Source organism: Chamaea fasciata, unplaced genomic scaffold (assembly GCF_029207755.1).
Source record: "Chamaea fasciata isolate MVZ Bird 193981 ecotype frontalis unplaced genomic scaffold, bChaFas1.0.hap1 SCAF_5, whole genome shotgun sequence".
Lineage (NCBI taxonomy): Eukaryota > Metazoa > Chordata > Aves > Passeriformes > Sylviidae > Chamaea > Chamaea fasciata.
Window position 1 is genome coordinate 12,048,008 of NW_027094090.1, and position 26,150 is coordinate 12,074,157.

General features: G+C 40.8%; 1 protein-coding gene across 2 annotated transcripts in view; it reads right to left on the bottom strand.

Annotated features, from left to right (window-relative positions):
- PTPN12 (protein tyrosine phosphatase non-receptor type 12) overlaps window positions 1–12,571 on the bottom strand; it is a 70,646-nt gene extending 58,075 nt beyond the window's left edge. For both annotated transcript variants that reach the window (XM_066182821.1, XM_066182818.1), the window contains exon 1: window positions 12,245–12,571. In XM_066182821.1, coding sequence (XP_066038918.1) covers window positions 12,245–12,343 — 99 coding nt within the window. In that variant the 5' untranslated portion in view covers window positions 12,344–12,571. The remainder of the gene's footprint in view (window positions 1–12,244) is intronic.
- Between the last annotated feature and the right edge of the window lie 13,579 nt (window positions 12,572–26,150).

The window sequence follows — 26,150 nt, forward strand, 5'->3', positions numbered from 1 at the left end:
ACAGTTCACGAACTGTTCCAACATGGGTCACTTCTCCATGTGGTGCAGTCCTTCAGGAACAGACTGCTCCACCATGACCCCCACAGGGTCACAAGTCCTACTAGGAAACCTGGTCCAGCATGGGCTTCTCCCTGTCAGGAGTCTGTTCCAGGGTGGACTTCCTACAGGGTCACAGCCCTCTTTCAAGCATTGATCTGCTGCTCCAGGGTGGACTCCTCCAGGGGTTGCAGATGGCTCTTTGCTCCCCCATAGACCACCCTGGGCTGCAGGGGCACATCTGCTTCACCAGGGGCTGCCCCAGGGGCTGCAGGGGAATCTGCTCTGGCACTTGGAGCACACCTGCCCCTCCTTCTGCACTGACGTGGTGTCTGCAGGGCTGTTTCCCACAGATATTCTCACTCTGCTCTTCTCTGGCTGCAATTACTTCTGTGCAATAACTTTTGGGGGGGGGGGGTTTCTTCTTAAATATGATATCCCAGAGGTGTTACCACCATCACTGCAGGTCTTGGCTTTGGCCAGCAATGAGTTCCTCTTGGAGCTGCTGGCATTGGCTCTGTTGGATGTGGGGGAAGCTTCTGGTGGCTTCTCAAAGAAGCCACTCCTGTAGCCCCCACCCACTACCAAAATCAGGCCATGCAAAACCAACACAGCCACATTCCCATAAGAACAACATTCTACCCTCTCAGCTGTCACCAATAACACAACAAACTTTCCAGTACCACACTAAAAAGAACCTGTTAGCAGGGGAAGGATGGAGAAAAAAACCCCCAAGATAACAAGTAAATACTGTCCACTTTGTTATAATTTATCTTATCCAGGTGTTCCATGCAAACTATTCCATCTCCACCATCAGTACACAATTTGGGAAACTCCTGACTTCAGCATCAGTTCTAGGGGTGTTAAAGTGGCAAGCAATACAATAGTCCAATAAAAAATAAAGCACACGACACTCAAAGAAGAGAAGAAACTCATTTTTGCATTTATTTACAAGAGCCAATTCCAGTGTCTTCCTGACATGCCCTACAAGATCCTCCACCCAGCAAAAAATCACAGTCATTTTTAGTTTGAAAGGTACTGTCTCTAGAAATAAATCAGCTCTTTAGCTACTTATATCCCTTCACTGAATTCCCTTGTTGCTTCATTGCTACTTTTCTCACTTCTAAACATATCTTGACCTCATATACACTTAATATATCTGGAAGTTATCTTTCTCCATAAGAGCTGAAGACATCATCATTGAGATTTTTATATCCACAGTTTCACTGGATGGTCATATTGTCTTACTGTACCAGACAGGGAATATTTTTTCTATTAATACAGGAAGGGAAGCCCATTATGTATGCTGTAAGGCTGGAGAAACAGGATGCTGCCTTCATTTTCACACGATCACCAATTTAAACAGTGCTAATGCTTTTTAAACTGCCATGCCAGAAAGACATGTGGCTATAGCTTTGCACCACAAGTACTACAGTGTTTAATCATGTATAAGGTACCAAGTGCAAGCTCACATTCAGGCTATTCCATATTAGAATTAGTTATGGAATTAGCTAGCATTTTACAAAGAAATATTCTTTCCCTTGAGGAAATCACACTGATTTATGGCAACAGCTTGCTGACTTTGGGGTACACACGTTTTTTTCAGTGTTATTGGTCTCTCACTTTAAATAATTTATCAACAGGCTATAGATTTCTGTAATTTGTAAAAAATACAACTAGGCTTCTCTGCCACAGTTTCACCTGCTCTTTTCAGAACAATAAAAATTGTCTGAGAAGTTGACATCCCAGACAATTTTCAAGCTGCATTTTCACCACAAAAGGAAAAAGAAATTAAACATTACTTTTTGTCATTTCTAATGACATTTCATCGTCTTAGTCAAAATATTAAGAAAATAGATGGCACCAGTTGAAGAAGCAACTGTAGCAGTGTTACCACAGAATGCTAAGGAAATTTCCACAGCAGTTCTGTGGAATAGCCTCTGGAAAAGTTCCTCTGTTTATAAGGAAAATATAAAAGGTTGTGAAAGGGCTTAACCTGCAGCTTAATAACTTATTTCAGAGCATTCAGTTTGAAAAGCAGACTCATGTCCAAAGCTTTAAGTGCCCGTGTAGCACTTAATGCAATTCTGTAGCAAAGAGCTATTAAAGGAAACAAAATATACTTCTTCCTTCTAGGTCTAGTCTCCATGAAGTAGAAATAACAGAAAAATAAAGCATCTATAAAACACCATATTTCTTTACTAAAGTAAATTCCAGTGTGTGCCTGTAGTCCTCTCCAAGTCCTTTCTACCTGCCTAAAATCAGTCATTTTTCTCCATTAACATTTACATATAGTTCCCTATATGTCTATTAACATCACAGTTCTGTTTATGCAACCTCAAAGAAAATGAGTTAAAATTAATTTTGCAGTCTAATTTAGTCATAGTAAAAATCCACACAGTTTTGTGTAACCACCTAAACTACTAAAACTGAAATCTTAGAAGTGACTGTTGAATACTTAGAACTATCTGAGGACATTCACAGTATCTAAGAGATTATTTCCTTCCTTTAGCAGTTTGTGCAATAGGGGTGCTGCCCTATAGGCAATTTATAATTAATTCAACTCTGCAGGAATTCTCAGTTTCTTGAAGCAGTTCAACTAACCTACATATGCCCTTCCCTCCAGAGCACTGTTTCATTTTCCAGCTTTATTTTGAGCTAAATGTTTCCCCTGAGTGTTCCTACTGGACAACCGTATTCATTTCATTTAACAATTACCTATTTGCTAAAATTATCAGAATATACATGAGGGAGTAAGTAAAAACAAAAGCATTCCAGTTGTAATCCTGCTTCCCATGCATGAAGGTAAAGATTGAAGTAGAAATAAAGGGAAAATTAAGACTTATTTTCTACATGTGTAAAAACAGTAAAAAAATAAGAGCTGTGCACTGCAAATATGCAGGACATGATATATTTACCACTGAGACATCTCCATGATTAATTTTACTCACAGAGCAACCAGTCATCAACTTCCAACCCAGCCCATGCAGAGTAAGAGCAGTACACTATTCCTATCACTTGACTTGTTCTTCTCTGTCTGTGCTGCTTTTTATATTAACTGATCTCTTAATTTTGTGCAGTGAAACAACTGGACAACGAATCCAATAAGAACATTTGTCCAAGTAGGAAGCTATACCCAAGTGCCACATGTGCTACCCACACACTTGAGGAAAAAAAAAAAAAAAAAAAAAAAAAAAGAAAAGAAAAGACACTGCTCCATCACAGGGTTATGCATTACAGAGTCAAACGTAGTCAAATAAGAAGTGAAACATTTAGGACAGAGTAGAACACTATTCAGGCTTCTCAAGAGCAGTGCAGTTCCCACAGCAATCAGTCATTTAAACAGGATGCATAATCTACACTGACAAGTCCTCTGAACACTTGGACAGGAAACCCATGAAACATCCTTTCAGTTTGGAACCAAGTTGTTCAAAGATAGCTGTGTCCTTCAACAACTACCAGGAGAATAAAAATAATGCCATACTATCATTATGGAAAATAAAATGTATTTTTAAGTGGAATTAACAATGGAAAACAATATGAAAATTCTGGAACAGGCCCCTGAGACTCTCAGTTGTGACAAGCAGCTGGAAATCATGCCAGTAAGTCCAGGAAAAATTTGCATGAACCAGAACATAGAACTAATCTAGCTCAGCACAAGAAATTAACTCCGCATTCATGATATTGACCTCAAAGCAAGTAAGAAAGACAACGAGGATAGCAACGATAGCAGAGGTGCTGACTGCCCAACCTCAATAAAAGCAGGAACATAAGACATCACTCATGTACCACATTCCCTTCATCCTCTCTTTGATTGTATTAACTGCCCAGAGGAACAAGCCTTGGCCCCTCGTTCCCACTGCAGCCCAGCTGCACAGATGGAAGATGGTCATTTACCTCTCCAGACTCCCAAAAACCTCACTCTCCCACTCATCCACATAGAAGCTGTTCTACCCGTGATCACACAGCAAAAAACATCTCTGTGTGTTCAGAAGAAAAACAAAAAGCAGATGTCATCCACATGAAGCAGCAAGAATGACAAGACAGCAGGACAAATGCAGCAAGATGTAAAATTGTTCAAGAGGACATCACTGAACTCTGACCTTAGAAAAACAAACCCAGCTACACCTTACAAGACTACATAAAAAGGAAGCTAATGTAGAAAAATTCGTTTAAAAAATGACAAGTTCAGTGTCATAACTAAATAAAAGAGATTAAAGTAATACATACATTCTTTAAAGCAATATGGTTTTAACTAAGCTAACTTCCCCTTAGAGACTGATGCTTTCCAACCCATGACTTTAGACACCAAAAACCATAGCGAAGATCAGGCAATTAAAACTAGTAAATTTCAATAATGTTTAGGAATCAAGGCCTGCTCTCCAACATGTAAAACATGAAGCATTTAGATAGCCCTTCTGCCAAAAAGGAAGGAACACACGTTATATGGATACCCTTAACAACCTAACAACTGTGTTAAGATTTCTCCAAATCACAGCAATCCAACCAATCCACACAGCACTTAAACCTTTCAGTCTACTTGTGTGGTTGCCCTTAGCACATTTCTAACACTAGGCAATTCAATCTTTCTGCAGAACTAAGGGAACTCAGAAGTAAAACTAATACAAAAAATTAACTGTCAGAAGCATTATGGTAGGATTTCCTTCAAAACTATTGATGCTTCCTTCCAGAAATCTGAATGAATGAATTGAACGTGTTTGTTTATTTGCTTTTGTTCCTAATGACATGTGTAGCCCATGAGGTATCATCATTCATAGTATCAGTTGTCTCATAATAGATACTTTCCCCCACTGATGTAAGTGCCTTACTACTTTTGAGAGCTGATAATTCAACCTTTCTAAGTTTTACTTTCACGAGACACTTCCATTAAGACAATATTGCCTTTGAGTTTTCCCATAAATTAATACCAATAAAATTGCCTTTTAAAGAAATTAAAAGTATTGGCTTGTAGGAGGACAGATAAGAGCAAAAATTAGGTCAGCTCAACTAGGTCATCCATTTATACCTCTATTTATCTGGTACCTTTTGGGAAACATTTTTCTCTACTTGATCTTTTTAGCTGTGTAAGAACTTTTTCATTCTAAAGTTGATGACAAAAGGGTAGCTAGAACAAGGCCCTCAGGGACACAAGCAGTAACTTTCCTATGCAAACCTCAGTGACTCAAACATCCTGACACCAGTATTCCGAGATACTTTAAAACAACAGTTTCCAACCCAGAAGGACAGTCCTAAAGCCTGACAGACCTGACTGTGCTCTTCTGCCCTTACAACTCTTTCCTCACCTTGCTGCACTCTCAGCTTCCCTAGTAAAGCTACTGACTTTGCACTCATATTGTCTCCTCAATATTGGATCTGAACACAATCTGGTTTGTTGAAGATGCAGCGGGACTCTAGACACAGGTCCAACAATACAGCCGCTCTCTGGGGCTCCAGGCCCAAAACTCCACAGCCACACCAGAGTGCTCTTCTTGCATAAACACATTCTGATTGACCAAATTTGAACAAATAATTCACAAGTTTATATTAGCAAGCTTTTTTTTTGTCAGATGAAGCAGGAAAACAAAGAGCTTAATCTCTCTGCAATATTCACGTGCTAGTTAAAAGGAATAGAAATGCACGTCCATGCTTCATTTAGGGCAAACACACAGCTGAGTTATCCAAGCCTGTGCTGGCATAACCATAACAATTATGGAGTACAACAGCTTGAGGAAAACACCAGGATGCAAACACTGCACTTCCTAAAGGCAGAGAGCTCCTGCCTACCTAATTCACTTGTGCTTTACTCAGTTCCTTATCTGACCTTTAACACTGATGCCTCTCCCTAACAGAAGGCTGTTTTATAACACCAAGAAAAAAACATCTACCATCTGATTTCAATTCTAGAATTGCATACCCAAGGTACTCTTACAGTTTCACATTTTCCCAGCACTAAAAAATCGATTACTATTTTCCCTATGCCAAGAAGTCCTTAGTACTAAGCATACTACAGTCAAACTGTAGCAGTACACAATGGAAAATCTAAGGATCTTAAATAGTAACAGTGAAGAAGATAAAACATAATTTCTGTTTATTACAAACCAATGGCTTAAAGAGATTAATATAGAAGCCTCGATCTTTTGTTGCACTCATGATCTGAATAAATGCTTAACCTTCCCCTGCTCAAAGAGCTGATAACTTACATTTAGCTATAACAGCATCAAGGAAAAGCAATCTGAACCTACTGCAATTTTAAAGTAAATCACACGCAATCCAAACCAAGAAATTCATACTGTAGAGTATGTGACACATACGCACAGTGACACATATGCAGAGTGGTACACAGACATACAACCAGGCATATACAAACACATAAGCATGTACATGGAGCTACAGAACTATAGATTAGAGTCTAAGGTTGATGAATGATGGTCACATGAGACATATCCATATATGGGCATCTACTGATAAGTATCTATCTGTATACATATATAACTAAACACAGCAAAAAGTGCCGTAGAACTGAAGTAAGAATAAAAAAAAAAAGTATGTATTTGACATGCTATTTAAATTATTTGGAGTGCACAATCCTTTATCCAGGAGAACAGCAGACTTACATACTGCTGTCTTTGGAAAGTGAGCAAACAGAACTTATTACCACACAAGCTACTTGACACAACCCAGAGCATTGCCTAACTGACTTGGTTTAGTTTCATGTGCTGAAAGAACAGCAATTTTAGGCAGAGTGTGCAAGTTCTTATACCCCAGGGTCAGTCACTACATCAACTTTGTGGCTGTATTCAACTGCCCCTGTGAAAATTCAGAATGGCATCTGAAGCAACAGGAACAGTACTCATTTCCTCAGAAGGGGACAAAGAAGCTGAATATTTAAACTGAATGATCGTTCATGTAAAACTGCATTTTCATATAACATTGAATGAACAGTATTTCACAAAATTTCAGAAGCCTCTAAAGTTTGGGTTTACCGAAATGACTATTCAGTCACACTGCTCCAACCAGATTTAGTCCATGTAAAAGAAGTTTTATGAATGGCTTCGATGACCATAACCACACACGATGAAGTAATGTGCTGGGGTGTGCCCCCCAACACAAATTAACAGCATCTAGCTGAAATATAATCAATGGAAACAAAACTTTAAAAATAGACTTACACACAAATTTAAGGGTAATATGAAAGGAGACTACTAGCAGATCTATTATTTAACCCTGAAATGATAAAAATGCACAAGGCATATCTAAAGTGACAGTTGCCTATGACCTATTAACTCACTGTTTAGAGCAGAGTTTCTTATAACTGATCAACTGTACAACACAGGTCATTTTCTCCAAGGCAATTACACCTTCTGTCACACTTTAGGGAAAATAGGTGCTCCAAGCAGTTGATGTTTTCCCAAAAGAACCTAACTTACAAGAATTCCACGCAAACCTCTGCTTACACCAATTAAATCTCGGATTTGAAGTTTCAAGAAACAGTTTACCATCTGGTTGATTCTACCAAAGCATTTCTCCCAGTTTAACCTTTACTGATACAAACAGTATCTCTTGAAAAGACAGCATGCAATTTATAACACATATGACAAAGCATTAGTGCTCCTAACAATATATTACAAGCACAAAACTCATTAAATAGATTCTAGAAAACATCACTTCCAAAAATGTCTATGTGGTGAGATCTTGAAAAAAAAAATGCAGCCATAGTAAAAAAACATAAATGTTTCCAGATTATATGCCTGCCTTATAAATTTGAAAGATATCTTCACAGATACTCAAGAGGTGCACTAATAGTATTTGAATCAGAAAGGCTTATGCAAATGCACATTAATACACAGACAAGCTTTTAAGAGGGGCATTTCTGAAGTGCTACAGTTGAATGGGTATTTCTGGCATCCTTAATGCTGTTCCAGAACCAGAACAAAATCTATGTCATGACTGGCATCAGTATGTGGACTTTCACTATGTATCTTAGGAGTTTTAATCAGTGATTTAGTACAGTGTAGACTGTTCATTCATTTTAAGCAGCCTTTAGGCACTTCAGAAATTGTGCCTTTTCCTGAAAAAAAAAATCACAAAAGACAAAACAAAGACAAGAGCCTCAAAAAATGCACAAAGCAAGTTTTATAACATGTGGTGTAGCACTTCCAATGATCAGCTATATTTTATCCTTACAAGTCAGGCACATTCCATCTCCCATTTTTTTAAACAGCATTTTCACAAAACAATCAGTTAGAAGTGCTTAAATACAAAAATGTCAAAACCAAAACCAACGAGAAGTAAAAAGCATAGAAACTAGTTTTTTACCTGCTTCAAACCATTCAAATTCCCTTTCATACTTCAGAAAACAGCACCTTGAGTACTTTACTGTTTCCAAACCTAAAAGTTTCAGCTTAGACAGATTGAACAGAACACAGACACGCAATATTTAGTTGACTTAGTTACCTGTGCCCTCTTGAATGAAAGGTATAAAGAGATCTGCGACTAGGTATAAAAAGCTATTGTTGTTAAAAAAACACATTATTTAGACTGATGAACAAAGACAAGATCATTTAGACACCACTACCTCTAAACAGAAGCTGAGGGTCCCCTACACAGTATCCATCACAAAAAAGGAGAACATTCTCAGCTACACATGGTGTTCCATGACAACAGATGAGCCAGATCTATAACTCAAAAGATGAAGCAAGACTGTTGTATACCACAAAGCAATTGAAACATGAGTTTTGAAGGTAAAACTTTGCACTATTCATATTTCAGTTCTCCTATAACAATGGCAACCTACATCAAACAAGAGAAATGAGAGTGTTAGAGTGCTTTTGTCGTGACTATAATATAAGAAAACAAAAATGTGTTAATTGTGGGTAAATTAAAATTTAAAAAGAAATCAGCAAATATTTATCAAGGTCTTTCTATATTCTAGAATAGCTGTTCTCTTTTCTTCCATATGAAAGCTTGACTTCCAACCCTTGTTTGATGTAAGACGCACGTTCATTGCAAAAAAATCAGAACCTAGACCACTCTGGTTGTATTCATACAGCATGAAACATCAAGAGGAAGTAATCTATACTTATTTCCTTCTACTCAAATAGCAATGTCAGCAAAAACACAGGAAAAAGTATACTCCTGGATGCACTGCAACCATAGTAGCAAAATCCTAACCTATATTGTTTTAGGAAAAAGCCCACTTACCCCATATCCACATATATAAGATTACTGGCAAGGCTTAGAGACATGTCTGTCCTGTTTTCAAACTATCCACTTCATTTAATCCTAACTGTGCACACCCAGAGTACTGAAGTGATCTACTAATAAGTCCTGCTTACTTCCTAGTGCAAATTAATTAAATACATTTGATTTCCAGCAACAAACTAGCTACTGGTGCCCAGATTATAGAATTTATCTTGTTACCAGGGGCAGGTGGGGAGGCAGTGGTGGGGTGGGTAATAATCAACTCTCCACCTTGCAAGCGGAAGTTGTTTCCAGGTATGTCAATGGCATTATTAAACTGCAGTCTTAGTCATCTACACTCTGGACTTTCAATCAGACAGGCTTATCAGCTTACCTGTGCACACCTCTAGCTTCTCTACCCTCTCCTCCAGCACTCCTTGGCATCCAGCACGTACTTTTAGTTCATTCACTCAGGCCTATATACAACTCTCTAAGCCTATTACTCAACATATTCAAAGACAATAAAGACCTAAAGGTAAAGAATTGTTTTCACTTGCATTCACCCACTAGGCCATTCATATTTTAGATTCCATTTTGACTTGGAAATGAAGCAACATGTAACAGCAATTCTTATTCCACAAACTTGCCATTATTTAACAGCCACAGAACATCCTGCACTTAAATGAGAAAACACAACTTCCTCCCTTGTCATCCCTCAAAAAAAAAATCTACTAATTCTTTAACTGAACAGAATATCAAAACTTTTATTCCCTTTACCTCTCTTTCCTTCTTTCTGTTCAACAGTTTCAAAGAGGACCTAAGCATGGCTCTGTTAAGACAGCCAAATACACCCTAAAACATATACCCCAATACATTCCTAATGAAAAAAGAAAAAATTAAAAATCAGCAATTATGATTCTTATCATCACACTAATCTATGTCTGCTTCACTACATAAAGACGAATATTAGAGCTAAAGATCCTGATTTCCTGGTTTTCCTTTAATTTCTGATACAAAAATCAAACATGACACTTTGAAATACAAAGTGTTAAGCAGGCAAAAGTAATTTTCATCACAATTCTCCCCAAAACATTTAACACTCTTTCAGGTGTGTCTTTTCATCTTTCTCCTGAAATGTCTTGCCCATTAGTTCTTATAATCTTATTTTCCCATTTTTACCTGTATTCTCTTTTCTTGCTGCAACAGGAAAGCAATGGGAAAACTCATTGTCTGTACGGTTGAAAGCTACAGAAAAAATATGCTGTCAAATAGAGAAATTGAAACAAAAGCTACCTTTCCATATAGACGTGCCACTGCTCCAAAGAAAGGATGATAAAAATATGTATTGTATATCATTTGACTACAACAAAGCTAAAACATCAGGATAACTATCAGATATGAAATGACAGAGGCAGATTAGGAGATCTAGAACAAAGTACTTAACATACAGATTATTAAAAATGTCCCGCATTTTGCACTAGTCTAGGCCAGCCTTTCTGTAAAGTATATATAATTTACATGAATAAGACGGACTCATCAGTACAAGGCAAGATGTCAATTTGTGTTAAATAGCAAATATATTACTAAAACTATGACTTAATGAAAAGCTTCTATCAAATTCTGTAACCTTTACGCTCTCATGTGAAGCTTTAGAAGGGTCCTATCGCTCCAATGCCGTTCTTCATTTCACACGTTTCTCTCTTCCTTTCCCACACGCTCAGATGTTTCAGCAGCATACTTTTAGTATTTGCAAAATCCTGCCCAAAGAGCGTGGCCGATTTCCCACGGGCTCCCTCCCCACCCTGGATGAACTCGTTACTTCCCAAAGTCCACTTCCTCTTCCACCCCTGGACCTGCCAGCGCTCCCAACGCCCCTCTGCCTTGCGCAACATCCGCGGCCTCCTCCCCACATTTCGGACAAGCTCCGATACGACACTTACATTGAGATTTTTTGTTTGGTTGGTAGGTTGGTTTGGTGGGTTGGTTTTTTTTGGGTTTTTTTGTTCCCAGACCACTAGCACAGACTGACAGCTTAAAAGGCTAACGATTTGCTTTTAATCCCAAAGAGCGACGCATAATGAAACGAGCTACAAAGACAGGCACTAACCCGCTCTCCTCCTTCAGCTCTTCTGCGGGTCAAACTGCATTTTGATATTAAGCATTTAAATTATATTGAAAAGTGCCAGCAACATCTGCCCAATCGAAATTATTGTTCATAGCTCAGACGACCAGTTCAAAAGATAAAACTCCCGAGATATTATAACAGCCCGATTAAACAGCTAAAATATACCAGGAAAAGCACTAATTCTCCAATAATTTTTTTTCCCCGAGCGCACATGTTAACCAAAGGCTGACGGTGAACTGATCTGGAAGGAAGAAAGGACGAGGGATACAGGCAGGGCTGCGATGGGGGATGGGAAATGTTAGCGAAGGGAAGATGAATATTCCTCCAAGGACTATCAATACATTTAACACATCTCCTTGCAAAGAAGAGAAATCTCAAGCAGGCACCTACAGGAGCAGATAAAAGGGGAAGGAGGGAAGGGCTGCCCGATTATCCCCAGCTGACATCATAGACGGCAACCCTGCAAAAAAGGGGCTGCAAGGGCGAGGAAGCGCTCGCAGCCCCCCCGCCCTGCCTCTGTCCCCTTTATGTGCTCAGGGAAGCAGCGGGGCGGGTGGACGAGGAGCCTCCCAGTTAATTTTGCAAGAGCCGATGACCACCACCTCCCCAGGAGCGGGGAAGGGCCGGGGCCGCGGTGACAAACCTCCCGGGGCTGGGGGACAGGAAGGAGGCTGAATCCAGGCGGACATTCTCCCTCTCCCCCCGAGCTCCGAAGTGGTGGGGGGCACAGGGAGCCGGCCGAGCCCCGGGGCACACAATAGCAGGTCACCCCCAGGGATGCGACGCCCGCCCGCCCCTACAGCCCCCGGCCGGCGGGGGGATGGGGAAGGGGCTGCGGGTCACCCCCCCGCCCCGGGGAGCGGCAGGAGCCCCGCCCGCCCCGCCCGCGCCGCCGCCCCTCACCATGAAGTCGCTGGCGAAGTTGTCCTCCCCATTGTGGTCCGTGTCCTTCATGGCCTGGACTCGCTTAATAAATTTCCTCAGGATCTCCTCCTGGCTCATCCTGCCCTGCCGGCCGCCCTGCGGAGCGGGAGCCCCGGCCGCCCGCCCGCTCTCCGCCCGGAGCCCCCTCCGCCGCACGACCCGTCACCCGGCTGCCTTCCTTCCCTTCCCTGCCTCGCCTCTTCCCCGCCCGGGCCTGCCCGCGGCCTGCTGGCTCCTCTCTGGCTCCGCTCCCGCCCCGCTCACAGCCGCCCGGCCGCCCGCTCCATCCTCCCCTCCCTCCGCCCGACCCTCCCCGGAGCAGCCGACACGGACACGACACGGACACGACACGGCCCCTCCTCCTCCCCCCGCGCACGCGCGCCGCCCGCCCCGCCCTCTCCCTGTGGCCCGCCCCGCCTGGCAGTGCTCCACGCCTATTGGCTCTCCCGACCGCCGCCTCGTCCTATTGGCGGCCCCGCACGCCAATCACCGGCCGGCCGGTCTTCGAGGGAGCGCTCGCTGGGCTCCGCGCCTCGCCCCGCTCCTCCGGCCCCCCCCGTTTCCCGTGGATGGGACCGCCCGAAGGGCGCCTGATGGAGCGCTGGGAGGAACCACTTGGCGAGCGAGGGGGGAGGCTGAGAGGAGCGAGGTTTCCCCGGGCTGGAGCACAATGGGCGGCGGTGGGTGCCCGCGGCGTCACGCCGGGAGGCAGCGGCACGTCGGGACATGTAGTCGCGACAGCGCCGCGTCCCAGGGCTGGAGGCTCATGCAGCATCCCATTGAAACGCCCAGATCAGAAGGGTCCCGCCCCGGGTGGGAAGCCCGCAGCCGTGGGAAGTGCCGGGGGTCCCTGCGGCGGCGGTGCCGAGGTGCGGCGGCGGTGGACACCGGGCAGCGAGCGGGAAGATGGCGGGGCGGGACAGGGCAGGGGACGGGGACGGGCGCGGACACCTGGCCGGGGACCGCTCCTCGCGTATTTGTATGTATGTATATTAAGTATATACATATGTGTGTGTGTTTGTATATTAATTGTATATATATATGTGTACATGTATATTCTGTATGAAGTATGTATATATACGTGTATAGATATGTATGTGAGATAGATAGATAGATAGATAGATAGATAGATAGATAGATAGATAGATAGATAGATAGATAGATAGATCTACTTAATAGAAATGTCCGCAGGCGAAGCTGAATCATGGAAGTGCCACCGGCAGGTGTCCGCGGGCTCCGGGCCGGTGCCGGGCGGGGAGAGGGTCCCGCATGCCTCGGCACCGCAGCAAGAGGGCTCGGGCACCCCGCGCCTTCCTATTTTAAACATAGCCTCAAATCTCTGTCTTACGTGGTGTTGGAGGATTTGGCAACGTGCTATTTCATTTTCTTAATGTTATATGGAAAAGTTAAACTTCTTGTTTGGTGTCCTGATGACATTTTATAACTTCTGCTTGAGCAAAGCAAAGCAATTGTAGAGGTGCATGTATATAGCCTCATAGCTTAATAAATATTCCAAGTGAAGTCTTTTAAAATGTAGTTTTGTTGATGAAGATGACACGGCCTTGAGTGATCGAGTAGACGGCTGTTGATCCAGTAAAACTTTGTCACGCAGGCAGATGATAAAGGTCCAAGCTGAGAAGCGTTACCTGGCTAAGGCACTCCTGCCCTACCGCACATTCTCTACTGCTCATTCCCAGCCGTGGGAGCCTGTGGCGCTTGCAGTCACACCAACACCACTCCTGTCAGACAGGACATCGAACCGGCTCGGGGAACTCAGTCAGCTGCAATATAAATCCATAGAAAATTAGTGTGTTTTCTTCTCTAATCGTTCCGTTAATCTGGCTTTGTTACCAAAAAAAACCTACAAAAAGTTCGGTCTTCCTGTGTTGGTGTAAGATATTACTGTTTTAGAAGGCTGCCCAAGAATTCCACTTCCACACCAGATTTAGTATAATGGCACATTACCACCCTCAGCCCAATTCAGTGCCCACCAACTCACCATCTTCCTAGTGAAGGCAAGTTTTGAGATATGGCACAGGAGCCTGAACTGTAGCTGCGGCTGCGTGGACACACAATTCTTTCTCCTGCATCTGCTGCAGGCACAGCCATCTCTGCCAGAGGGGTGGGCTGGAAAATGGAGAGGCTTAGCATTTTCACATGACTTGATGCAGGCTTCAGCATCTTATTAAGGGGTTGGGTTTTTTAGCTGTTGATGTTCTTCAGCTAATATACAGGAGACATAAGGACAGATGAAGGAGCTGGGAAAGGGCATCAGTTCTGTTCTGAGGTTTAGTAAAGTCTGAGCACTCCACACAAATTCATCAGCTGTCAAAGCTCAGCCTCCTCTCCATGTCCTTTGCACCAACTTCCATAATAAGCTAATCAATTTGCCCTGAAGAGCCACAAGGATCCCTGCTTCTCTTGTTTTAATTCCTCTCTTCCTTCTCCTTTTCCTTTTCCAAACCTCCTTTTTTACAGTACCAAAATGCAGCTTTAAAGGGAAAGACAGAAATTAGAGAGAGAGAGACCAGAGACCACAAGGATAGCTGGGGCTTGGATCACCAGATAATTTTTCCATGTCACCTTGCTGGATTTTCATCTGTTTAGGAAGGTTGCTGTTTGCTCAGCAGTTGTCCTGGCAAATCTGCTCCTGGTGCCAGGTGGCAGGTAACTTCAGAAAAGTGATACTTGAGATTACACAAACAATTAATGAAGTCTTGAATGTTATATGGCTTTCTTCATTTATTCGCACAACCAAGTTACAGAGAAGGAAAAGAAAGATCGTGATGAATCTGGTATCGTTATTGCCTGACATGGGAAGGACGCAGTTGTCAGTCTAGCCTCATTCACAATCTGCAACTTAACTGCAATAAACTGTTGTAAAGCAGCAAGTGTAACTGTGGCCTTTCATTTGGTTTAACTGATAAGAAGGTTATAGTCTCAGAAGACAAAAAAAGTCCCCAAACTGGGCGTGTCACTAGCCAAAAAAAAGGTATATATGAAACGAAGAAATTAGGAATAGCATGGAGGACTGTGCTTGGCATTGTCTGCCTGTGCATGTGCACATGCACCTGTGAGAGCTGCAAACCAAATTGCACCAGTTTTATCTCCCACAGCCGTGCAAATGCTGCATGAGGTTGTCTCATGTCTGTGCTATGAACAGACACCTAAAGCCTGAGCAGCAAAAACAGCATTTTAACTCAGACTTTTGATCTGAGGCTCATACTGTCTGGGTTAACCCCAGACATCTGACCAATGCAGCATGTGTGCATGAGTGCGTATTTGTGTAGCTGTAGGAGAGGGGTGGAAAAAACAGACACATAGCATGAATTACTCACCCTATAGATAGAACAGGAAGTTTCAACCCAAATCTGTAGAAGAAAATTCTAGTTTTGTCTTAATCCATACAAGTATGGTCCTTGAAGAAAAGCGAGTAAATCACCTACAGCTTCTCTGCTGTAGGTGATCTCATTTTGCTTTTCCGTGCACTACTCCAGCTGCTGCAGCAAAGGAAGACAGACAGTTTTTTCTGTTCCAAGGTGGCTTCTCATGTTCCCACAAAGTAAACATGGTGTAAATTGGTAAATGTGCTTCCTGGCCTGCATACCATGGTGCTGCCCAGCCAATGGGTGGGACTACCACACATCCCAGTTCACCAAACCTGTAGAGATTTCCCTCAAGCTGAGATGGAGCAGAGGCTCACATCAAAGCTGTTTGGCTTCAATGCCTCTGTGGCTTGGAGATGTGTTCAAAACTCAGCACATATCTACCTGAAAGTGTGTTTCACAAAGAAATCAAAGAACTGGGGTGGGAGGGAAGGGTGAAAGAACCTTACAGCTCTGAGTAAGGGCATCACCTCCTACAGTTTTAATTCCTCCTTTGTCCAGCAAAACAAGACCTTGTGTATTCCTTGTAATTTCGTTGACTACATTACAATGATTGCTCACTTTGTCACCGGTTTCTTCTCTCCTTTGCAATAATCTGCAGACTTATAGACCTTCACTTTTTGGAGTAATGCAAAAGAGCCATAATGTCCCATAAAACTTTATGGTGTTGTATAATTAATAATGTAATACTGAAATTATTCAATTATGATCAATATATCCTATACATAAAAGCTCAATTATTTTTATCTGTACTGGGTGTCTGAAAATTTTTTGTAATCAAAATTATTTAGGATAAAAAAATAGATGTTAGCATTTATAGATTTCATAATAACACTCCTGAAATATACTTTAAGTGCAGTTAGTTGGAAGTTTTCTAAAAATGTGGTGTTACAATGGAAAATGCTGCTTCTGTAAAAGTTACATTTTCCACAGGAAACAATTTTGCCAATGTTTTTCTGCTTTCCAACAAAAACAATGCACTGTTATACTTACAGATGCAGAAATGTCTTTACCATTGAAGTCAGCACAACTTGGGTTAGGGACTCAGCACATGAAAGAACTGGAGCATGGAGTATAAATGCCAGGAAGCTGTTGAACAGCTCAAGGGTACACATAAAAACTAAGTCCAAGCGAAATATTTGTCTTTGATCTGACAAACTGAAATGCAATGTGTCTTTCCACAAACGCCAAATTGTTTCATGCTGGTTGAAAATAGTTAAATGAAACATTCGGGAATATCAGGATAACACACTTTTTGTATACTCTTATCCTCAAAACATTTCAGTATTCAGTCGCTTTTGTTTCCAAAGAGAATAAAAATAATGTATCAAGTTTTCTGGCTGATCTTCAGCTACAATTTAACCACTTAGATTACAAGTCACAAACTAAAAGAGGGCAACACCCATGGAGCCTCAAACTTCTAATTTTGAAAACAAAAGGTACTGTGGACGACAGATCTGAGTGAGATACATAGTATCCTTTGTACACTACAAATAAATTGAATTTCTGATTAAAACCTGAAACTAATCTCATTTTAAATGAGTAATAAAGACCTGATCAGTGTCTGTATAATATGTTCCATTCATATTCATTAAGTGTCGTGTGACTGCTGGATCTCTTGACATTTGCGTCTATTACTCTCAGTTCAGCAGTGACAGACTCCTGTAATTACCACTGAAAATACTCCTACTATAATTTAATTTTACCTGGCTTGCTTGGGTTTTTTATTTATTTATTTACCATCTTCTGGGATTCATTATGTGATATTGCTAAAACCCCTTAAATGTGGCATTTCTTATGTCGGTAATAAATATTTTAGACCAGGATTACTGAGTTTCATGATCAGTGCATATTTTGGAACCCTGTCGAAGTGTAACATACACCCCTCACCCCATACAAACTCAGTTTCAGTACATAGAAGAAACTTTGTTCTTGCCACAGAACTTACTGAAACGGCACTGAGGTTTAAAGTGGTTTTTAGGTATTGCTAGCATGCAATGGAACCAAAAATAAGAGTGTGCATTATGATCATCAGCATGATCTTCTACCATGACCAGCTTTTAAAAGAAGATAGCTGTGAAATACTGTCCAGACTCAAAATATTTCTGCTTTTTTATTTTTATTTTATTTTTATTTATTTATTTATTTTTAAAATTTAAATTTCATTTAATAAAGATTGTTGACTGAGGTACTTCTTTGATTTTTGTGAGTAGAAAAAAAGTTTCAGAATACAATCAAGATTTTCTGCAAGTTTTTAACAGTATGAAAATAAATAGCACATGGGTTTCAAATTAATTGCTGTATTCCCTTTTGATAGTTGCTGTTCAATAGCCTCACTGTAAACCCATTCCTGAGAGGCCCGATGACTGTTATTTATACTTGTCACTATTAATGCAGTCAGAGACCTGCTTTGTGCTATCGGATCAGGAAATCAGGAGCCATTTTCCATCTGTATCTTTTGACCTTATTAAAACTGGACACAGAATTTCTGAGCTCCATCTTGTGCCTCGGCAGTGCCTCTGACCCGGGCTGCCGGGGCGTGGGTGGCTGCGGGCCAGCTGCAGCACTGCGGTGGGCAGCTCCGGGGAACCTCATTTGCCTCCCTGTGACAAAGCTTTCCTCGAGGGTATTCCCCGGGCACAGCCACAGCGCATCTGAAATGGAAATAGCAGCAGCAGAAGGTGAGCCTGTGCACAGGCCATGCTAGGTGTCTGTGCTCTCGAACCTTTGCCTGCAAGGATCAGAAAGAGCATCACTGAAAAAACTGGCTTTTAAAAGACACCAGGGAAGAATCTGGATGTTCTAATGGGAGGCACTCATTCAAAATGTGATTTTGAAACGTGTAATTGAATAAAAATGAAGTTTGCAGTATCACTTGGAAAAAAAATAATCTTAGCATGAAATTTTGCATCAATGAATCCAAAAGATTACTAAAACCTGAATGAGCTTTGCTTAATTTATCTTGTTCAGTTATTGGTAATCAGCCTCAAGAACAAAAGAATTAACCAGTTCTATTTCAGGGTTCTTATCTATTAACATAGCAATATTTGTATCATCCTTAAACAAACCTTAGACTTCTTTGTCTCTAGTTTTACATTCATCATTACACATTCAAGTATTCCCACTTCTTTAAAATGCATCTGTACTGAAAATAAAACAAAAAATTGCTAGACAGAATCTGAGCCAAAATTATTAAACAATGCTCTTTTACCTGGCATGAGCATTCTCTGGAATCACATACTATTCCATTTTATTCTGAAAATCCTATTAAAATAATAACAAGGACAGAGACTACTAATGTATTAGATGGACTGGTGCAACTGAGCTCCCTAAGAGTCCCTCCTGTGAAATGCCTGCTGTTATGACCATTAGTAGTCATAATTGCCAGTACAGATTCTCCACTATTTTGTAGATTAAAAAAAAAAAAAAAAAAAAAAAAAAAGTCTCTTAAGGGAAATAGCAAGTTTATAGTTTGGGAAACAAAACCAGATGGGAAGGGGAAAAAAATTAAAACTAAAGACACCCCTCTCCCTCAAGCCCACACAATTATACTTTAAAGAGCCACTCTATATATGACCAGATCTGTTTATTAACTAACTTCAAACAAATATGGGTACAGTTCCAACTTTATCCTCTAACATGAGTTTTCTACCCACACTTCAGTGAAAGGCTTGCTATTATATCTGTGCACTATAGCAAAGTGACATAAGCGCAGCATATACTGTGTCCAACATTATTCATATTTCACTATCAGAGAGCACAACAATAGTTCCATTGTGCAGGGCAGCTCTCCTTGGAGGTGGAAGGAAGGCTGCACACAAGATTCCAGAGTGGTCCAGAAATACGATGGTGACACCAGACTGGCTCATGTAAACAGGAAATCAAACCAGGATGTAAACTGGACTGCTTCCATATTCAGTAATATTTAGCTAAAAATAAACAGTTTGAATAGAGGTAGGAAAGCTAATTCCCTCTGTAAACTCATTTTTCAACTTGAATTTTTCAAGACCTGATAGAAAAATTCAAATAAAATGAATGCTAGTGTTGCTCTATCAATATACTGTTATGAGATTCCAGTAATTTCCAGAGGACTTATTAGTGTAAAAAGGGCAATGGAAAGTCTCTTACCAGAGAATAATAAGGACTTTGAGATGAAGACTGAAAAGGGATACAACTGATCTGTAAGCATATCAATGGATTTAAAAAATCAAGGAGAAAGAAGTTCTACTAAAGCTAAAAGACAATGTAATCATAAGGATAAATAAAGACTGTGAAATCTAGAACTGATGAGCCATCTCATTCTGACAAGAATAAGGAGTTCTCAATCAGCCCACACAGAGTGAGGAGGAGAAGCTGGGGTTTTTTTGTAAGAGTATTATCTAATGTTATTGCTGTCTTCAAGACCATCATGTGCAGTTCACCTGGGAGCTCCTCTGCAGTCTGAAGTTCCTTATGAATTCTCTGACTGCTGAAATTAGGCCAAACTGCTCTCCAGCTTTAGGAATAGGTGAATATAGGGCAAAAGAACAGCAAAAGTCACCAAGTCCAAGCTCCTGCCATCACATGTAAACCTGAATATAATCCAATTAATAACACTGTCAAGCTTCATCTCCAAATAAATCACATTATTTGCCTCCACTGGTCACACAAGAAGACTATTCCAAACCTCGATGCTGTAACTCTGGGAAGTTTTTCTTATTCTCAACATCAGTTTTTCAAGGATATTCTTTCCAGCACAAAATATCTCTTCATCACAATCATCTTTGTTTTACTATATTAGCAAAATTATGCTTTTGCTCTACTCTTATGCCATAAACTGCTCATCATTTCCAACAGGGCATTCTTCATAGATGGAGAGTCAAATTAATTCTTTAAGATGAATCAATTTTTCTTGGATGGGGATGGTTAGGTAAGTGCCAAGTTCCAGATTATTGAAAAACTTCCCTAATCTCTGCATCTGCTTGCAGAGGATGAAGGCCAAGAGACACAGTGAGTAGATGTAATTCTGAAAGAAAATAAGGAAACACAGGAAGAAGCTTTTTGGTTAGAGTTTCACTGCTGGTAAGCAAAAGTTGTATGTAACTCCCCAGAGCTATGCTTGCTGCCTGAGAACAGCAGCAAGGCATGGCCAAAGGTTCTCTTATGGGTGGTCATCATTATTCCCACCTGGAGTACTGCATCCAGCTCTGGGCCCCTCAGCACAAGAAAGACATGGACCTGTTGGAGTGAGTCCAGAAGAGGGCCACCAAGATGGTTAGAGGGATGGAGGACCGCTCGTACAAGAAAAGGCTGAGAGCATTTGGTTTATTCAGCCTGGAGAAGACGTTGGAGTGATCTAGTTATTGTGGTCTTTCAGTGCCTAAAGGAAGCCTACAAGAAAGATGGAAAAAGACTTTTTACAAGTCCAGGTAGTGATGGGATATGGGGGAATGGATTAAACTGAAAGACAGTATGTTTAGATTAGATCTCAGAAGGATGTTCTTTGCTATGAGGGTGGTGAGACACTGGACCACATTGCCCAGAGAAGTTGTGGGTGCCCCATCCCTAGGGCAGGCCAAGATGGAGCTCTGAGCAATCTGGACTACTGAAAAGTGTCCCTGTCCATAGCAGGGGGATTGGAACAGGATCTTTGAGTTCCCTTCCAACCCAAACCATTCATAGCACATTCTATTAACTTAACATCTAGTCAAGGCTTTGGCATTGCCACAGACTACGTGACACTGGAATAGGACCCAGAAAGCAAGTAAGCCAAGTGATCTAGCCTTCAAGGGGGGCTCTTTCTTGAGAAAACAGTCCATATGATCCAATCTTGTCACCTCAGGCCCACTGGAAATGTTGGAAAAGTAAATAAATAAGATGCTCAAATTTTTCATTAGAAACTTGGAGGCTGTGGAAGGAGAAAGGCCCAGACAGACTTGGCCATGAGCCAAACATCTGGGTTCAGGAGCCACAGTTCTGACCTGGAGACACTCAAAGGATATTCTGGATGGCAGAGGTAGAATTTAAGTGACTGCCATTAGAAAAAGGAATCACATATATTAGAGATGGTGCATGTTCTCGTTCATGTGCAAGCTCTGAGGAGAAAGGATTTTTACACCATCTAGAAGCTGATGAGAAGGTGTATATGTAAACTCTGTGACAAGGCCTGTAAGGGAACTGACCTCTAGTGCAATGGATTTTACTCCAACTTCTACCCTGCTCCTAGTCCTTAGGTCCCCAAGGATTGTCTTTTTTCCTTCTTTAGCCTTCTGCCACCAAAAAGTTCATTAGCATATTCTTATTTTGATCATTAATGAAGGTGATGAATAGTACCATTGAATGATCCTGTGCTCATGACTGAATTCTGAGAAATCCCACTTGCAAAACAAACAAATCCAGAAAACCAAAAATACTAGCATGTGACTTCCAGTAGTTAAAACTCTTCCATTTTCATAGTACAGACTTCGGGCTTCTTAGCTTCATAGCAAACTAAAGTGGATGATAAAATCTGTAAATATGAACTAAAATAGAAAGAGGAAGACAAGAATGATTCAGTTCTGATAAAAGGAAATCTGCACGAAGAATGAGGGTAAAATACAATGCAGCTGTTACATTTCAGCATCACTTATTGAAGAAAATTAATACCAAGCTCTTTTGAAATTATCCTTATTCCTCCTTTTATTTAACTCTTATGTACAAAAACGCAGTAATTGCTTGAATAAATGAGTGATAAAACTATTTTGCACATGTATTTAATTATAATTTTCAAGCATGCACTCTTCAAAGTGCTAAGACTTCAGCATTAACATAACTTGCTGGCAGTATTGATTGTATGTACGTTTGCTGGTTAATTATTTAACTTTGAAACTGCTCACTGTTTTATTGTTCCTGGTTGTTCTACCAATTTAGATTTCTGGCAAGTATCAATTTCTACTCATCACAGAAGAAACTCTACTTGATTGGAGTCAGAAACCATTCTGTTTGGTTATATTTTCTAAGTGCAACATGCTCTCTGTACACGGAATAAATTATATACCTGCTACATTGCCAGATGCATAGTCAGTAGGCAATCTTCTGCAAACATGGTGGGGGGGGGGGGGGTTGTTGCTTTCACATCAATATTAACCATCTCAATCAAAATGCAAAATTCACACTCACTGCCATCTGGATGGTTGTACACAAAGTCCCTGGACAATACTGTCCGGGGACTTTGTGTTTACAAATGGAGAACGGCTTTCCCTCCTTTACTGATGTAACTTCAGAAACAAAATTAACAAGATAAAAATCACCATGAGGTATTATAGCATATACTAAGCATTTTCAAAGTATTTGTGTCGAAGAATTTAACAGGATGTAAATTATTGACATCAAGGAAACAGCATAAGCATGTGGGCAGAGCAACAAAGATAAAAGTTGTGCCTTTCATAACAGAGACCATCAAGCAGATCGAAAGTATGCATGATGGAGAACACACTAGAGTATTTCTAATTTATGACAGCAATAATCACAGGCAATGTGGAAAAATAATATGAGGCAAATTTTTTCAACTAATGTTTTTCCAGTTACAGCCCTGTGAAAGACACACTGCCTGGACTGTTAGTATTTTTTACAAATTAGTATGGTGTCAGCGTGCTGGAAGGATATATCTATCTGCTAAGCAGCCAGGAAGTCTCCCGGAATAAGATACATAATTGACAAACATTTAATAGATCAAATCTGCTATACATACACACGGGCTGTCTTATTGGAAATACCTGCAGAATCCATTAGCAACTCTTTGGATTACCAAACAACCAAGAACCAAGGAGCCTTTAATGCAGTAAAGCACTTACCATTTTTTCTATAATCTATCTGGCAGTCAATGAGTAGGTAATAGCATGTCTGAATGCTTTAAATACTGAATACAAAAATAGAGAAAGCCAAAATATTCTCAGGTCCACACACAACTACTGAAGTGGAACACTCACAAAGTTATCTGTACTCATGGTTTAAATCTGCTTTTAGTTTTAGCCTTTACTTGCATTAAACAAATCCAGTCAAGTCGACAGTCAAATTCTGTAAAACTGGTGTAACCAAATAAACAGCCTTTTAATATGCTCAGCAAAATTCACAATTCCTGAAAAGCCTGATCTCTGGTTAAGTGCAAATCTACATGTTGCCATAGTTTTTTGGTTTTGTTTTGTTTCATTCTAAATGAAGCATGAATGGTTCTCTTCTATATTGCTCACAGAAATGGAGATCCACAGGAGAGCAAACAACCAGCAGGATTTCTATTAAGAGGTTTCTCAAATGCAGTGATCCCAGCAGCGCTGCTCAGCCCATGCCAGAGCACGGGCACAACATCTTGGGGTCGTCTCCGGCATGTACTTCAAAGGCAGGGATCCAGCAGCCTAACTGTGTATCCATTTAATTCATCTCCCATAGAGACAGCTGAGAAAAGCCATTGCTGAACGTATTGCTTACTGTCCTGATACCAGTTTTTAAGCAGGGCTGCAGGGCAGACCTTCAATACTCTGAACTAATACCCTGTACTGATTCAAACAGAAGAAACAATAATAAACAAGAGTACTGGTAGACCACAGGATAAATATGGTACAATGAGTAAAAGTCAGCAGGGTTTTTGTAAAGAGATGTTGTGCTTCACTTATCTACCAAAGTCCTCTGACATGTCGATAAAATGTTGGCATCACAGATCTGTTTGATACCATCTGTCTGGATTTCCAGAAGGCACTTAAAAAGTTGCCTCCCTTGAGACTCTTGAGGAAGCTAATCAGACATGAAGAAATGTTCAGAAGATGGGAAAGAAATAGGGTAAAGTATTAGTTGCCTCTCACGGTAGAAAGAGATCACACATGGAATCCCACATGGCTTTATGCTGAAGTCCATATTGCTCAACACAGGTCACAAGGGATCAGAAAACAGTGTCAAAAAGGGATGAAAGTATTTTCTGATGGCACTGAATTAGTCAGTGATACAGACCATGGCTGATTGCAGACTCACATAAGAACTTCCTACCATGACTAGGCAACAAAAATTCACTGTAGAGGAATGTAAAATGAGGACAAACATTGTTAGAAGTCACTACAAAAGGAATCAAGAATATAAAATATTCTTTTTCTGTTGTATAAATACATGACATATCCACATCTTCAGCAGTGTTTATAGTTAGGTGTCCATCTGAAGACAGATACAGAAGTCCTGTAAAAGATACAGATAAGTGCAACAAGTATGATTTAAGACATGGAGTGATTACAGGATGTAGAGCAATCAAACAGATTAAGGGTTTTGTTTGCTAAAAGAAAACATATACTAGAGAGCAGTAAAATCAGGAGTGGCCTGAATAAGGTGAGTGGGAAATAACTGTGTTTTTCAGCCCAAAATCGGGAAGATATCAAATGAAGCCAGAAGATGCCAGTCTCCAGGCAAACAAAAGGACCTGTGTCTTCACTCATCACATTATTAAACTAAAGAACTTGTGCCAGGATATTGTGGATGCTAAAAATGTACCCAAATTCAAAATATTATTTTGATAAATCCATGGAACAAAAGGACACCTAAGACTATTCAATACAAACCCACATCAAACAGATTAGGAAGACACAGAATCACTGATCAACCGACACTCAAAATGTATTTTGGGAAGGGCTTCTACAGGGCCCTTATAACCTTCTCAGGAAACTTACTTGGTAGTCACTATTGGAAACAAGGTGCAGAGCTAAATGACACTGCTCTCACCCATATGCAATTATTCAAGTTAGAATAGGATTTATGCACGGTCATTCTTGAGTCACTGTGCACAAAGGTAATCTGTGCTTCACCTGCAGAATGAAACTGGAATTTCTAGGCTGTGCCATCAAACTGTCCACATACAGCTGCACTTCTTGGAGAAACATCAAGCCTGCTCTACGTATGGAGCCACATTCTCCAATGTGTTTTGAATGTCCAGGGTTTCTAACGTATGTCAAGCCTCTCCTCACAACCGCTCACGCTCACTGTCATTGCACAACTGTCAGATTTCCCAGGAAAAGCATTGCTGCATACCTCCAAATCTTAAATAAATACACGGTTTCTCTATATATTGTGCCAGACAATTTCTAAGTGAGAAATAGTTTGTGTTCATGAGAAAACACAAGGATGTAATCCTACTTGGAATATCTTATTTTATCTGGAGTGAATGGCTTCTCTGACTTGAAGCACTGTTTTTACATCATTTGGTGGTTCTTGTTTTCATTGTCTGCAAATGAGCGGCCTCATTGTCTCTGCTTGGTGGTGGGAGCTGAAGGTTTGCTAGACAGTTACATTTCTTTCCCTGACCATTTTTGTTGTCACAGCTCACAGTCCTATAATGAGAGGTGCTTGAGTTCATGAGAATACCCTCAAATTTCATTCTGCCAAAGTGACCTTCCTGGTCCATACTGTACACGTGACTGAGGCTCTCAGCTACAGAGGTGTGGTTTTCTAGTGAAGTAAACCAAGATAGGGTCTTAATCAGGTTCATTTGCCTTAGTGTTTGCTTTGCT